Source organism: Atheta coriaria, unplaced genomic scaffold (genome assembly GCF_025399875.1).
Source record: "Atheta coriaria isolate IRGN ID8LTWV9N9 unplaced genomic scaffold, Caltech_Dcor_3.1 hic_scaffold_1_pilon, whole genome shotgun sequence".
In the NCBI taxonomy this organism is placed as follows: Eukaryota; Metazoa; Arthropoda; class Insecta; order Coleoptera; family Staphylinidae; genus Dalotia; species Dalotia coriaria.
The window spans coordinates 5,713,068-5,727,715 of record NW_027045443.1 but is presented as its reverse complement, the minus strand read 5'-3'; the positions used below and the strand labels follow the sequence as shown (position 1 = coordinate 5,727,715).

General features: G+C 39.9%; 2 protein-coding genes across 2 annotated transcripts; one reads left to right on the top strand and one right to left on the bottom strand.

The window, feature by feature from the left end:
- Positions 1-154: 154 nt before the first annotated feature.
- Positions 155-4,220, bottom strand: LOC135804335 (serine/arginine repetitive matrix protein 2-like). The gene is made up of 7 exons (XM_065318183.1): positions 3,988-4,220; positions 3,670-3,874; positions 2,530-2,719; positions 1,842-2,090; positions 1,359-1,622; positions 1,009-1,198; positions 155-946 (listed from the first exon to the last, which is right to left on the bottom strand). The coding sequence occupies exons 2-7, from the start codon at positions 3,854-3,856 to the stop codon at positions 644-646; spliced, it is 1,383 nt and encodes a 460-aa protein (XP_065174255.1). The 5' UTR covers positions 3,857-3,874; positions 3,988-4,220; the 3' UTR covers positions 155-643.
- A 6,686-nt stretch (positions 4,221-10,906) lies between these two features.
- LOC135790189 (uncharacterized) lies at positions 10,907-12,038 on the top strand. The gene is made up of 3 exons (XM_065300268.1): positions 10,907-10,985; positions 11,041-11,721; positions 11,785-12,038. Exons 2-3 carry the CDS (start codon positions 11,083-11,085, stop codon positions 11,950-11,952), a joined length of 807 nt encoding a protein of 268 aa, XP_065156340.1. The 5' UTR covers positions 10,907-10,985; positions 11,041-11,082; the 3' UTR covers positions 11,953-12,038.
- The last annotated feature ends 2,610 nt before the right edge of the window (positions 12,039-14,648 follow it).

Sequence of the window (14,648 nt, the reverse complement as noted above, 5' to 3'; positions counted from 1 at the left end):
GCGCGGTGACGCCAATAGGTACTAGACACAAAGCTTGCTATATGTTTATTTTCAATCACAATCACTGGTCAAACACTTGCATTGATTTGCAATGGTTTTAATAGGATATAGTTTAACAACAATAACTTGTGAGGGTATAGTGTACAGCACAGTGTTTACTTGGCTTATTATTAATTTATTAATATAACAATTATTTTATCAAACAAAATACTAATTATCATATTTTAAATTAATTGAAACTTTGTGTTCACGTCCAATCTTAGGTCCGCAATGTTTCAGACATGTCCCTGCATAACTCCTCATAAGGTACAATAAATTTCAGCTAAAAATATAGGAAATATAACTACAAATTATTTCTCGTCTTGACTAATAAAATGTTTGCCATAAAGTTGCATAAAATATGATGTGTATCAATTAATAATATTTGAATCGCTCTTGATGAAACCTATCCGTATGAATTTACATAAATATGTATGTACATTATAAAAAATATGCGAGTTAAATAAGAAATAAATATTTACAAAATAAAGGCTTTAAATACGGTTGTCATTTGCGATCTAAAAATCCCAACATAGCATGGGCCAATTCATAGATGTTCATGAATTATATGCTAAAGAAACTTCTCCTCGCAAAATAGTTGTAGCTACGCAATTTCTGTACCAGGTGTAATCTCCGATGTAACGCCAATGTTGGACTGCGCCGCATCGCCTTCAGACATGGACGAGTTCGTCAAGGTACCCGTGTTACCAGCGGAGCTAGTGACAACTTGAATCTTCCGATTCATGTAAAGCGGCAACCTTTTACGTGGCTGATAATTTCCCGGTCCAAAAGGCCCCGGATGTTGTGCAGGAAAAAATGGCTGATTGAAGAAAGCGGGCGGCATACCAGGTGGGTAGTATGGGGGCATGGCTGGATAGAACGAAATTGGCGCACGTATTAAAGCCGGCTGCAATACGAAATTGAATAAATAACTAACAAAAACACCATTGGCATTAAAATTGTACTTACATCAAAATAAGGCGGTACAGCTTCTCGGCCATAAAACTCAGGTGAGTCCGCTCGCCCAGACTTCCGTTTGTCATAACGCCCGGTACGAGATTGAGATCTTTCCCTTTCGCGGTCTGGTGTACGGCGCTTTTGTCTCCCAGGTTGCGAAGGATCATTTGTTTTCAGTTTCTCACTGCTTCTTGATCGGGACCTAGAAATAGAGAAATTTGGTATAATTTAATATCTGTACTATTAAATGTTGAATAATTGTCGAAGTTATATGTAGCTTCAATTTCAAATTTAAACAAAATACTCAAATTATCTGAATTTAGTTAGTATTTGTAATTCTTTCTATTGGTCCTCTCTAATACCTGTTGTGAGGGCTGATGCTGGAGCTGTGATGTCGCCCATTTCTGGCGCTGTAACGTCGGCTAGGACTGTGATACCGGTTGCGTTTCGATGATGGCGACCGACTTCCCGAGCGCCCAGACTTCCGCCTGTCGTATCGTCCAGTGCTTGAGACTGGCGATCGTGATCTCTCTCGATCTCGATCTCGATCTGGTGTGCGTCGCTTTTGTTTCGCTGACGGGGACACATCATTCGCTTTTAGCCTCTCACTACTTCTAGATCGAGATCTATAAAAGAATATATAATCAATTACTACTTAAAACTATAAGCGCAGTTCAAGAGAAGACACTACTGATAAATCACAATTTATTTTCAATTCTAGACATATCAAAGTAAACAAATACTTTGAAATATTTGAGTTTTTTTGCAGTCGAAAATTTGCAAAATTTAAGGCTGACTGTATTAAAAAACGGCGAATCCAATATGGACGTTGAGTAAGCAAATACCTATGGTGTGGACTGTTGCTTATGCTGCGGTGTCGGCCATTTCCTGGGCTGTGACGTCGGCTGGGACTGTAAGAATATCGGCTCCGCCTCAACGATGGTGATCTACTTCCCGATCGCCTTGACTTTCGTTTATCATAGCGCTCTGCATTCTCGTACGGAGAGTGTGTATTGCGTTCAGTACTTGGTACTTGTTTCACTGCTTGTGCCGCGTCATTTGCTTTGAATTTCTCACGACTTTTTGATCGACATCTAAAAAAATAGCAATTTTCAATTAAGCGTTCATACAAATAAAACACACGCATTTGCAAAAGCCCGTTGGCACCAAGTACAAATTATGGATGGCAGGAAAAAAATATTTAGTTATATGTTCATAACATACTGGTGGTCGTACACTGCGCAATGTGGTCATGGACAGTATTATAAAAAAAGTATAAATAATAAACAACGAATAAATAATGTCATTTTAGAATAAAGGAACATCTAAAAAAAGGTAATTCTATCATTTCTATCTATCAAAAACAGTACATTCAAAGAGATTATGACACAAATCCATCAGAATGCGGTGCCCCAATAGTTATGAAATAAATCCCGTATTACACAGGAGATGAACTTATCTTCCTCCGCATTCGATAGATTACCAGTGTTTTCCCGAAACTTGCGTGTTTAAAGATATGTGTAAACTGTTTACCTGTCTTCTTGCTGGTGTCCTTCATCGCTAGAGCAACTTGCTGATCGCGGTCTGGATGGACCTGGCTCCTGCTCTGGCGGTGGCGTTGTACCCCGCACAGTGGGTGTAGTTTTGGTTTTGCAATAAGCTTCCGCCGGTATTTCAATTGTATTGGGTGTGATTTTGTTAAATAACTTCACCCCAACGCGATCTATAACATCAACAGAGGGCAATGTGTTAATTGACGTGGGAGCGATCGCGTTGCTCTAATCTCCCAGCGATTGCCAAGAAACATTTTCAACGATTGTGGAAGTGACGCCGATTTAGAAATTCTTCGCATTTGTCGCAATGCGGGCGAGTGAATATTACACAAAATTACTTATTGAGCGAACAGTGATAATGACATTTTCAATGACTCAAAGTAATATCAATATCTTGATATTTGTTTAGCGCAAAAACAATGTGGGAAATCATCCAAATTAAGGCGCCAGGTAAGTTAATTCACCGTCCACAAGCAACATGCATTCGACCTAAAGTCGGTCTTATTTTTTATATTTAATTGAACGAATAATTTGCGCGTAAGCTTTTCCGAATCGGGCCGCGGATGGCTCACGTCGTTCCCGGATAAATCAAACATTTGAATGAATATTACTGGATAACATTTTAAATCAAATGCGCCTTGTAATAGTTTAAATGCTTCAAATGCATATCCTTTTGATTAGATTTTGTAAAACTAGCCACACCAAATGTAACCAGAAAATGCATGCATGATTCAGTGACTTGTTTCCCTGGGTAAAATTAACTGCTGGTAATCATTGAGAAGAACTGGTCGAATAATCAGAAAATTTAAATTGCTTTCCTAACCAGTTCCTCTGGAAGTATCTTCTGGACCATCTCCACACACAACTTTAAATAATCACCAGCACACATCGACGAAATCACTGTATTGTCCAAATAGCAGTTTAAGTTTCTTCTTGGTGTTCTTCAGTGTGAAAACTAATTCTCTGGTTTTGAATGCATCAATTCTTACATTACATTTTACTCAGAACATAGCAAACAGTAAACTGACTATTGACTAGAATTGAAATAACACTAGCATGGAATACATGAAGTATATAGAAAAGGGTATGATTATAGAATAAGAGATATATGCATAATTACCACTGGAGACATTCACAAAAGAAGTTATTGTGAAAGGGTCCTTCACAATCCTTTCTAAGGGTTGTGTATTGTTATCACTTTTAAGATTGCGTCTTCGTATTGCTACCTTTACCAGTTTCAATTCATTTCGTTTGTAAGAAGTAGTCACTTTAAGAGGTTTTGCACTGGTTGCTTTGGTGGTAGACATGATCTCAAACAACAAGTCCTAAAACAGACAGCGTTTCAGTTTAGTAGATACATACAATACAATAATGTAAACAATAACACATGGTACATATATACATAGTTTATATTAAATACTAGTCATTTGTTCCATACCTTGTTTCGTCCTTCGGCTGTTTGGCGCTGCGAATCTTGAGCTCGTGGCCCCGAGCGGTCGCTGCTCGACGTCGGGGAACGTTGGTGGTCGGAACGACTAGCACGGCGGGTCGGGTGAAGACGGCATTACGCTGATGTTGACCGCACTTTTTTCGACTAACCCTAGATTGAATTTCATGTGAGACGGGTAAATTCACTGCGCGCGGTGCGCAATAAGCACAACAACGACTAGTTCTGCTCAGAAATGCTGTCACAAAAAGTGGAGGGAAACGCTATACGGAGGGAAATCGAAACTTTTATGAAATGCTGTTCCTGTATTTCGAATGTGGGATGTTTACTTTTAGTAAAATTACCTCTTTGATATAAGAAACTATAAATTATTAATAAAAAAGTTTCAATTTTAAAATATAGAAGATTACTGTGATTTGAGTTGCATACTACTATACCCTGTTGTCACTGATATGTAGACTTCAGCGACTATTGCACACAAACCCTGACTCATGACTAATTTCTTTGTAAATTCCCTACAAGTACTTGTCGGATTCCCAGAAATGAGTTAATTGTTTTTTAGGCATTTTAGGCATGAAAGTAAAATATAATACTGACGGGTTGGCTCGTTCTTGATCGTCAGTTTTCGGGAGTACTCAATTGGACATCAGCGCGCTGCGACATAAATAGGTACTACACACAAAGTTTGTTGTTTGTTGTCAAACGAAAAAATATAATAGGTATAATATAAAATATAATATTCAAACAAGCAAATATTGTATATATAAATATAATATTAATAATTGCCAAAGTAAACGCTGTACCCACACAAGATATCGTTGTTAAACGCGCGTTGGCTTCACAGTCTTTAATTGATGTTTTTGTAACGTGGATTTACATGATAAAAATCAGAATTCTCCACGAATATTAACTTCCAAAGAATTTGATGATATTTCAGAAAAATCTTTATTAAAAATATGATTTATTACATTTCGTGATCTACCTAGAATGTCTCATTATCAGGGACAAAAATACTAATTTCGAAAATGAGCTTCACTTTAGTCTTATTCGATTTCACGACTGCACTTTTTGGATAAGTTCCGGACATGATTAGAACTCAAAAATAGATCTCATTTACTGTGGCAGGACCAGTCGCTGCAAATATAGGTGTAGACATATCTGATGTGTTACCGGCTACATGCAGATCCTTGTGGTGATATCTGCAACATTTACATAATTATAATGATTTGATACTCAGTCGGGTTTGTTGGTGAAATTAGAAACTATGGACTCGGGAAGACCTTGGCATAATTAACCTTTTATTAAATGTACTTTACAAACTTTGTGAGTGCACCGTTACGGTATGAAACATTTTAATAATCACAAATTCTAATGCTGCCAATAGGGGACAAACGTAGTGGCTGATCAATTAGCAATTCATTGCGCACACAAGTACCCTACCAGCGGGATTCTAGCTCTATTATGCACTCCGCGCTAGTGAAGCCCGCGAGCGTGATTTATTCGAAGCATTCCGAAACGTTCGAAGCATTCGAAGGGGCGCACGAAGCAAATACAGTTTAATATGTGCAGCATTTATGCTGCTCGCGGAGTATAAACGTGCGCGTATTAATTAATCATTCATGAAGTTTTCAAATATGTGTGCACTCCGCGCGCACGATGTGCTCGCGTCGCGCGCGCCTCCACCATGTTCATGCCATGTTTCTGCCTTTCGCGTCGCGCGAATATAAAGCGCCCGGCACTCGTAGCATTTGCATATTTATATAATTATAAATTCATCTCATCTTTTTGCCACCCTGTTCATAGTGATTATTTATATTGGATGCAATTTCGTTGACACACAAACCACCACCACCAGCACCTCTCAGCGTATACAGAATTTCGAAATTTCAAAGCTTTGCACAGAAGCTGTGACCTCATGTAGCTGATAATTTAAACAAATTAGATTTTTTATGTATCAGGAGATGCAATTTTTATTAACAGATAAAGATTCGTGCGGAAAACATGAATTTGGTACTATAAACTCTGTTTTCATGAAGAACACGTTCAATTATGTTATTAAATAGTAATTGCGCAGATTCTGTAATTTTTCCTCGCCGGAAATTCACCACTTTAATCATTTACCACAATCTGCGCTAATCTTGATCGTTGCTTTTTACTGCAGCGAACTATGAACAAGGATTTAATCTGAAGTAATTTCCACTTGGATTTCTGGAATGTATTAATCCAACAGATCATATTTGAGTGACTGACATTTACATGTGTTTATAAATGTGTTTATAAACTGATACTGAACAAGTACATTTGATCCGATGTTATTAGTATCGTTCAATTCGATGATTATAAAAGTTTGTTTATTAATAGAACGTGTTTTAAACAAACTTTTTGTTCCCCTAGCATTAGCATTCAATATTCAATAGCCTCGTAATAATTGAGAAAACACTTCAATCAAATATACCTACCTATTCAATGCTTTCAGTTAAAATAGCACCCAGGCAGGCAAAGAAACCAAAAAGAGTTGAGAATTGAAACGAAGTTAATCGATTTTTCTGAAAGTTCTGTTTAGTTAGCGACTTTACACTCAAACGTAGAAAATATTATAACAACTGAAAACGCAAAACCGTTATTTCCGATGACCGCAGCTGTATGGAATCATGTATCATGATATCTATTGCATGGTTAATCAGAGAGAACGTATAAACATTTAATGTAAACGTCTCGCTCACAAAGCCGCGCCGTCGCCTATTGTCAAGTGTTGCACATCATTTCGCTGCGATTTGTGGATGGTTATTTAAAACTCAATCAGCACTGAAGCACGCGCACAATGAGCAAGCATCACATGCGTCCATGTGGAAATAAACGTGATGCGTTAATCCGAAATTGAATTTCCTGCGTTTTGCTGTTCAATTTTCAATTATCAATTCGCTGCTCCGTGGCGCGCTTCTGCACTCTTTCACAGTTATAACATTTGTAATTACCTTTTATTGAGGCGCGCAATCCGCGTATATACTAATACGGCCATAAACAATGCAAGCGCTGCGCTCAAATATTCATTACGCCTGCGTAAATTTATTGTATGGTTAACACTATGCAGAAATTGCAGTACACAAAGACTTCATACCCTACACCGTTTCAGTTGATTGCTAAATTTTAAGCCATCTCATTGCATCACTTTATTTGCTTCATTTTGGTGAATTATATTTTTATTAACAACATTCGAATGAGTGCCTATTGTTTAACTATGCACTAACACAATGTTTCTGTGGTTATATTGTAAACTAATTAAATTCAACTTTTGGCGTTTAATATTCTGTTATTAATATTCTGTATAACTACTGAAAAATTTCACGAAAATGTTTCTAACTGCATACGAAATTAAATTCTATCTCATGAGATACAAATAATTATAAAACACTGCACAACTTTCACATGAGTGACCTATTTCTCGGTATATTTTAAAACTTTTTATGTTAGGTATTCCAAAATGCCATATTTAATGTATTGGAAAAAAGTTTTAATAGTGTTTTTTCCAGGAGTATTATATATTTTAGTCACTTTAGCTTAGTTGAGACTTAAACAGTCGAAATTAAATCATGAGCGTTAATTGATTCGCAATTTCGATTGATCCCTGTCAACTGTCTTTTTGCTCGTGCAATATTTACCAAAGCGGCGTTATTTTGTTATTTAGAAAAGAGTCACTTTAAATGTAAATTTCTAGATTATTTCGCGTGTGTGCGCGCCGGTCGTCTCTAGCGTGAGCGCTCTCCCGTTGCGACACGCGGATACACTTTTCATGGCAGCGCGCAGCCACCGATACAGGCTGCAAACGCAATTGAATATCAAAGCTTTGTGCCTGCCAACGCGCACGCATTTAAAAGCAAAAAGAACTACTTCCAGCGAACGCACGCGTATGCCACCAGCTTTTACCGGAGGATATGCGGAGACATGCGCATCTTATTAACCAATAAATAAATTATTATCACCGTTGCTTTCGCCTATTGAAGTCGATTCCAGCCGTGTGCACCTTCGCGCACGCCGCACATTCCCGCCCGAAACCCGCCCCCCGGAATAAGTTAGTACTGTTGTAGTAAGTAGTGCAGGAGTAATCAGAATGAAACACGCTGGAATTTGCTTAATTACATTCTGCAAGTAAAATTGTGCGCGCGAAATTTTAATTGAAGACCATAAATTTACGCTTTTTGGCAAACACCGCTCCGCCGGCGTTGGAATGAACGGTCGGAAAATGCGTTCGAACTGTCACCCATATCACGGCATCACCGTGTCACATTAGTTTTTCATTGAATTGCGCGACGGACGTGCGTGACCTTCAACTTGACGCACTTTCCGGGAAAGAGATGAAACAGAGAGGTGTGTCCTGCCGAGACAGTCTGATTTGTAGCTTGTAATCATAGTTGAAAATTTCGGGAACACTCTGATGGAGTTTGGAAAGCCGCTCGACCCTTTGTTACAGTGTCCCAGACGTGGTCCCAAGCAGTCCCACTGGATTCCACTCTTAGCCCCATGATCTCTCCACAAACAATTGCCGGCCCTCGGATGGAAAACGGCGGTTTTTTTTTTCACACCGCTTACCTTTCGGCTGAATAGAAAATTTGCGTGATTTTCGAAAAATACAGCTTGATAGAACATTTATTGATTCACTTGGAAAGCTGCCAAAATTGATTGGAATTAATTCCAGCTCTATTTACTTTAAATTTTGGCCATAAAATTTACTTATCTTATTTTATTTATTAATAATTGTGATTGTGAAACAAAATATATATAAATAACATGAATTGAAGTTTGGCTATACTAAATGAAAATAAGCGAGTACAAATGACGATGGATAAAAGATTAGTCAGTTAATGAATGGCAAAGTATAACTTGACAATGCAGGCTTTGTCTGATGAAAAATATTACCAGTGTCAAATTGAATTTGCCGGCGCAAAACAAGACGATAAAAATGGCAACGCGCTCAGTGTGTTTTTCCAATAAATGTCGTTTTGCTGATTTGTACATTTCAGGCCCTTTACGTATTTACAATGTTTCCTCAGCGCACGATGCGGCGCGGCGCGTCTCAATCGTTGTTTGTGTTTCGTGTTTGTGTTCGGTGGTCCAATAAAGTCGAAGCCGCAACGCGACGATCATACAATACACAATGACAACAGGGAGGCGGCAGTGGTCGGCCGCGTCGTACCCACTCCAAAGGCATCGAGTGTTTTATTTCGATGCGATCCGACTGCCACTAGAAAAATGGCTCGACCGTCGGTGCGCTCTCGGCGCAAAAACTACGAGCAAACAATGTGACAACCGACGCCTCTCACCGCCGCCGCCGTCGCTTCCTTCGCGCCTGTGCTCGGGCATTCCTCTTCGGCGCTTCCTCCACCTTCATTATTTTCGCTTCGCACGTCAACTTCGAAATTGGCACGTGTTGAACGCGCATTGATTGAATTGATGGAGAAGCGTAAATATTTTCATTGTCGCGTGGGAAATCAATTAAACTATACAATTACGCTCGCAGTGGAAAAAAGCGCCGACAAAGGAAATTACACGCTTTAAATTTAATTCCGCCGTATGTTGAGAGGCCCTTTGCCGCTCGCAACTCTCGTGTTCTTTTAATCTCCCGGGCCACCCATGCACACCGACCGCGCGCGCTCGAGCTTTATTCTAACCGAAATAATTTCATATTACATGCCGGTTCTTGTGTTGGCGTTCTAAGCATTCTCTGGCGTTTCTCGGACGATAATAAAGGATGCTCGAGCGTTTTATGCTTTTATTTTTATGCTTTTTTGTGCGTTTCTGGTCGCTTTTAACGCCGACCACCCCCACGACCGAGCGCGTTCCATTATCTTCGCGCCGACATAACTCCATAACTCGTTTAGAGTGCAATTTGAATTTTTCGATGGGATGAGGGCGAAAAAAAGGGCAAAAATCTGGCGTTAACGCCACTGGAATCCCCTTTGGCCAACGCGCTTTTATGTCATGTGAATTAAATTCTTTAAATATTGGTTTCAAGAATTAGCCGCGTCCAGTTTTTGGTCAACCACAAATGTTTACGCAAAAGATGCACAGTACTTTCAATTTTAAAAGACTCAAGTATGGGTGTCTGATCAAATGATTGTACATGTTTACAGTTGATGTTTCCGGCCATTGTTACCCTTGGTGAATTCAACGCAAAATGTTTCTAAAACCGTGCAAAGCGCACCAGCGCTACGGAAACACGCCGATGCTAATTGTCGTTGCTCGTTGGCGCTGGGCATTAGCAGCGCGGCCATAATTCGAACGCTGATCATGGGGCTTTGTCGGGCGTGAGCGAGGAGAGTGCATAGAGCAGGCGTACGCGTGAGCCTGCTGCACGGGTAATTAAGCATAATTGAAGTTTAAAGGTGCAGCCCGCGTGGCATTATTTCGCGTCCCTATGTCCGAAACGAGAGTGGCGGCGGCGGCGGGTTGTGGGTGGGCGACGAGTGCGAAGGCGCAGCACCACGCTTACGGACTATAATGTCGGGAAGCGAAAGCTCTGTTCGCATTCGCGCAATTCCGGTGTCGTATCCGGGGTGAATTAGCGAAAGTACTTTAACGTTGCTCAGCGCTGTTTTATTTATTCAGCAAGCGCTGGTAAGATCTAAGAGGATACAGTGGTGACCACTCAAAAGCATGTATTGGATTGTTGCTATACATGCTTCCGTAATTTTATACATTTTATTCTCTCTTCAGTAACCCAATACCCGCTTGCTATAATAGGTACATAAGAATATTTCATGAAAGGGTTGATCAAGAAGTCCTAACAAAACACAACCTACCAAAAGGTGCACAGAATGTTTGCGTTGCGTTGATTTCATTCATTCATTGCTCCTCACACCCAAAAACTTGTTTAATAATTTTGTTACCATAGAAATCCATTGAATCAAATTATCAAATCAGTAACCAAATTGTCAGTATACAAGTCAGATCACCCTCTCACTTTGGGATCATTTAATTTATAGTAATTCCAGGTCCGTGAGTATCCAATCAATCAGAATGCATGTCCTAATCATTTGTTTGATATAGTCAACGATGAACTAATATCAGTGAGTCAAAAGTACGCGCGATATGAATACCTCCATGCAGTGCCACAACATGTGCCCCAATATAAACGACTCCAAGCAGTGCCCCGACACGTGTCCCAATATGAATGACCTCATGCAGTGCCACATCTTTCCCAACACTTTCGACTTTAGAGGTTGCCTGGAGTACGACCAGAGCAATCCGTGCTGTAACCCGCGTTTTCACATAGAAGGGTATGATACGGTACCACCTACACAACAATGTCCTCCCATGCATCCATATCCACCGCAACCCTGTACTCCTTCACCTCAATACCCGGGACAATGCACTGCTCCTCCACCTGCACCACCAAATATTAGCCATGCAACGCAACAATCGCGCCAGAGGGCAAGCCGCTCGAAGCACCCACACAAAAAGCACGCACCTCTCTGCTCTGTGGTCACCATCTTCCGTCGTAGTACAAGTTTTGCAAGTTCCACTAAGAGTTCCAATGGCGTTGTGGCCGTGGGTCGATATCGGCATTCGCGTAGATGTCATCATATGCGTAAACATTCACATCGGCGACATCATACTGGTGAAAGCATAGGTGAACCAACAGGCTTCACACCAATGAACAATCAGTACACCGACATCAATGGGATACCCGAAGTGACTTGCCCTGACACCATGAATACTGATGGTTCGGTATGAACAAAACTATGAATTTTTAATTGTGGACGCAATGAATTAATGAAAATTTATTTTTAGATGTATAACGGCAACACCTTTGCTCAGCCCATATACCCGAACCCTTACGGTTCGTACCAGTGTTACAACCAGTATATGATCTTTCCAAGTCCAAACAATAACAATTTTTACCAGCCTCAAGCGGTAACACCAGCAATACCAATTTGGAACTGCATGAACTATTTTTGATATTTGAACGAAACTATAAAATTTGGGTGGAATTAAGAAACTATACATGTTAACGCAAAATAAATTTTTCTTGAATTGCTTTTAAACATGGGAGTGTATTTTGTCGGTTGCTATGTGCTTATTCAACAAAGCGCTCCTCGGCAAAGATGAAAGCTGTAGTCAAGTATCAGTTCCGACAGAATTCAGCGAACAACCCATGGAATGCGTTTGAGCTCAAGAGCAAAATAAACGCACGGCATGTTCTTTTGTTACGCGACACGTGGCCACAAAAGAAAATTATATCAATAAAACGCGACGACGGTCTCGAAATTCAAGTCTTTAAATTTCTCCTCGTATTTGTCTTGTGCCCGTTCCTAATCTGAACAGAAGAGGCGTTCTTATTCTCTTCCCACATCCTCGGAAATGTGGAAACAAGTTGCACTCAGCCGCACTTCACACATACTGGTTTAAGATATTCGCATTCACGTTCGCGTCGTTCAGTTTCCGTACCACTTCACGTTTTGACATTTTTTCCATGAATATGAAAATATAGGGCGTTATGCGTCTGGCAAGTGTAGGCGCACGAGGACATGATCGTTGATCGCGGACATAAGCATGTTTTACTCGGAAGCCGAGCGGGCGAAATCAAGGATGAACGTTCATTGTGAGCCGGCAATACACACTCGAACACCGGTATCATGCATAAAGTATCAGCTTCACCGCTACAGGCACTCCGGCCCATCTCTGAAATCGTAAAACTAATATCCTGAAGTAAGGCGTAAGTCGTCTAGCAAAGGGAAGTACTTTATGTGCACTTTATTGAACTCCATCAATCCTTCCTAATTTTGAATGATAACAGTTTGTAAGTATTTCTGGAGAAAGTTGTGCATGTAGTGTAAAAGAAGACCACCAGACACTTGAAGCGCGGTATTATTCACAAGTGATACTGCACTCCGGGTGTCTAGAAGTTCCTCTAACACGATTGATTGATTCACTCTATTCTTTTTGTGACGATGCTGATTATGTCGATGGCTGTTGTTATCAATGTTGGAGTAATTCTTTTCCATTGGCACGTAAAAGAGCAACGTTGCACAGTGAAACGCCGCAGTGCACGTTGTAATTTACGTACTAACGAATAAAGAAACAAATTTGATTTACGAGTAAACTCTTGTGGTGATAGTTTTGCTGATAATGTACCAACAATTGTATGCGCCAGCAAAGTTTATCGAGAAACTTATCTCCTCCGACCTAGTGTTTAGTACTGAAAGCAAACGTATGTCGTATTCTGTTAAATGATAGAAAATAAGGTATTTTACGTATCTTAAATGCCTTAAAACGATTTTGATGTAAAACAATGTTTTCCGGGAGCTAGCTGCACCCAGGCAGAGTTTTAGAACAAGTGGACAATAACTTTGCCACAATAACATATTGTTATGGTACTATTGGTCCAAACATAAAAAGTTGATATTTGAAGGTAATTAACAATGAATTTGTTGAAAATCCACCAAAATGTCTCAAACTAAGAAAAACCACACGAAAAACGCGAAATTTTGTCTTGTATCCTTAGGTTTCGGTAGACTATTGATGAAATGGATAGCTGTTTGGCCGGATACCGATTACCGGATATCCGACCAGCCGTTTGGCCAAACAGCCAAATATTCGGAGGCCGGATATACGGCCAAACATAAACATTTAGCGTATTTTGACGAACGATCTAGGCCAGACCGATTTGATAAATTTTCGTGGCATGCGACAAGATTGCGCTTAGACATTGAATAACTAGTTATAATACAATAATAATAACTGCCTTAGTCAATGACATAGGGCAATGTGCCTCGCTCTAGGTATTTTACCCGGTTTTACTCCTGTGTTTACCATTATTATGCGTGCCAAGTAATTTCATAAAGGTGTTACACTTCCGCATCATGGTAATTAAAATCTTTGCCTACTGTATTCCTTAACCTACCCTCTCGTGTATTTATTGTTGGTGCATTCGGACCACACCCGGCAGTAACTGTAAATGTGTAAGACAATTTGCACTACTTACTACTTAGAAGATTCCAAACTTGTCGAGTTATTTCAGCGGTCTGCTCGAAGAATAACAATGTTGGAACACTGATTTTCTGATATTTACTAAGCAGAAGTTTGCTGTTCCCAAATCGTTTTTCCTTATATAAACCTGTGGGGTACATTTCATCGTCTGGGCTTTGTGTTGGTACGCTCGGTCCGGCAAGGATGTTTAGTCTACATTTATTTAGTCTGAACGAAACAGAGTAACCCCTTGTAGTCTGGGTACGAATTGCTCAACTCAAGGCTCTTTTTGACATATTTATTGGTATACCTATTCAGTGGTAATAATTGCCGGGACCGTCTGGACGACGTCTCGCCCTATTCACAATAGCTAACGTATAAACACAAAGACCAGATGGTGAAAATTTCCGATATAAAAGGGGCACCTCGAGAGGTGTTCGTCAGTCAGTTCTTCGAGTTCATTTGATGCAGAAGCTAGTACTTATTAATAAACGCATTACCACAACTTCTTAATAAACTTACATCGTGATATTCAAACCAAGTGTCTTTGCATCAATTATAACCCACACTCACCGATCCCACAAATTGGTGACCCCGACGTGATATTAAATTGAAGAACACGTTATCAAATTTTAAGTGTGTGAGCGGTGAGAATAAGTGTACCGAGTAAAAATTAGAAAATCGAA

Excerpts from the sequence above, each read along its gene's own strand:
- LOC135790189 (XM_065300268.1), top strand. The coding sequence starts at position 11,083 with ATGAATACCTCCATGCAGTGCCACAACATGTGCCCCAATATAAACGAC. Across the intron at positions 11,722-11,784 it reads CCATGAATACTGATGGTTCG|ATGTATAACGGCAACACCTT; the intron begins GTATGAACAAAA and ends ATTTATTTTTAG.
- LOC135804335 (XM_065318183.1), bottom strand. The coding sequence starts at position 3,856 with ATGTCTACCACCAAAGCAACCAGTGCAAAACCTCTTAAAGTGACTACT. Across the intron at positions 2,720-3,669 it reads TTTTGTGAATGTCTCCAGTG|ATCGCGTTGGGGTGAAGTTA; the intron begins GTAATTATGCAT and ends TTGATGTTATAG. Across the intron at positions 1,199-1,358 it reads AGCATCAGCCCTCACAACAG|GTCCCGATCAAGAAGCAGTG; the intron begins GTATTAGAGAGG and ends CTCTATTTCTAG.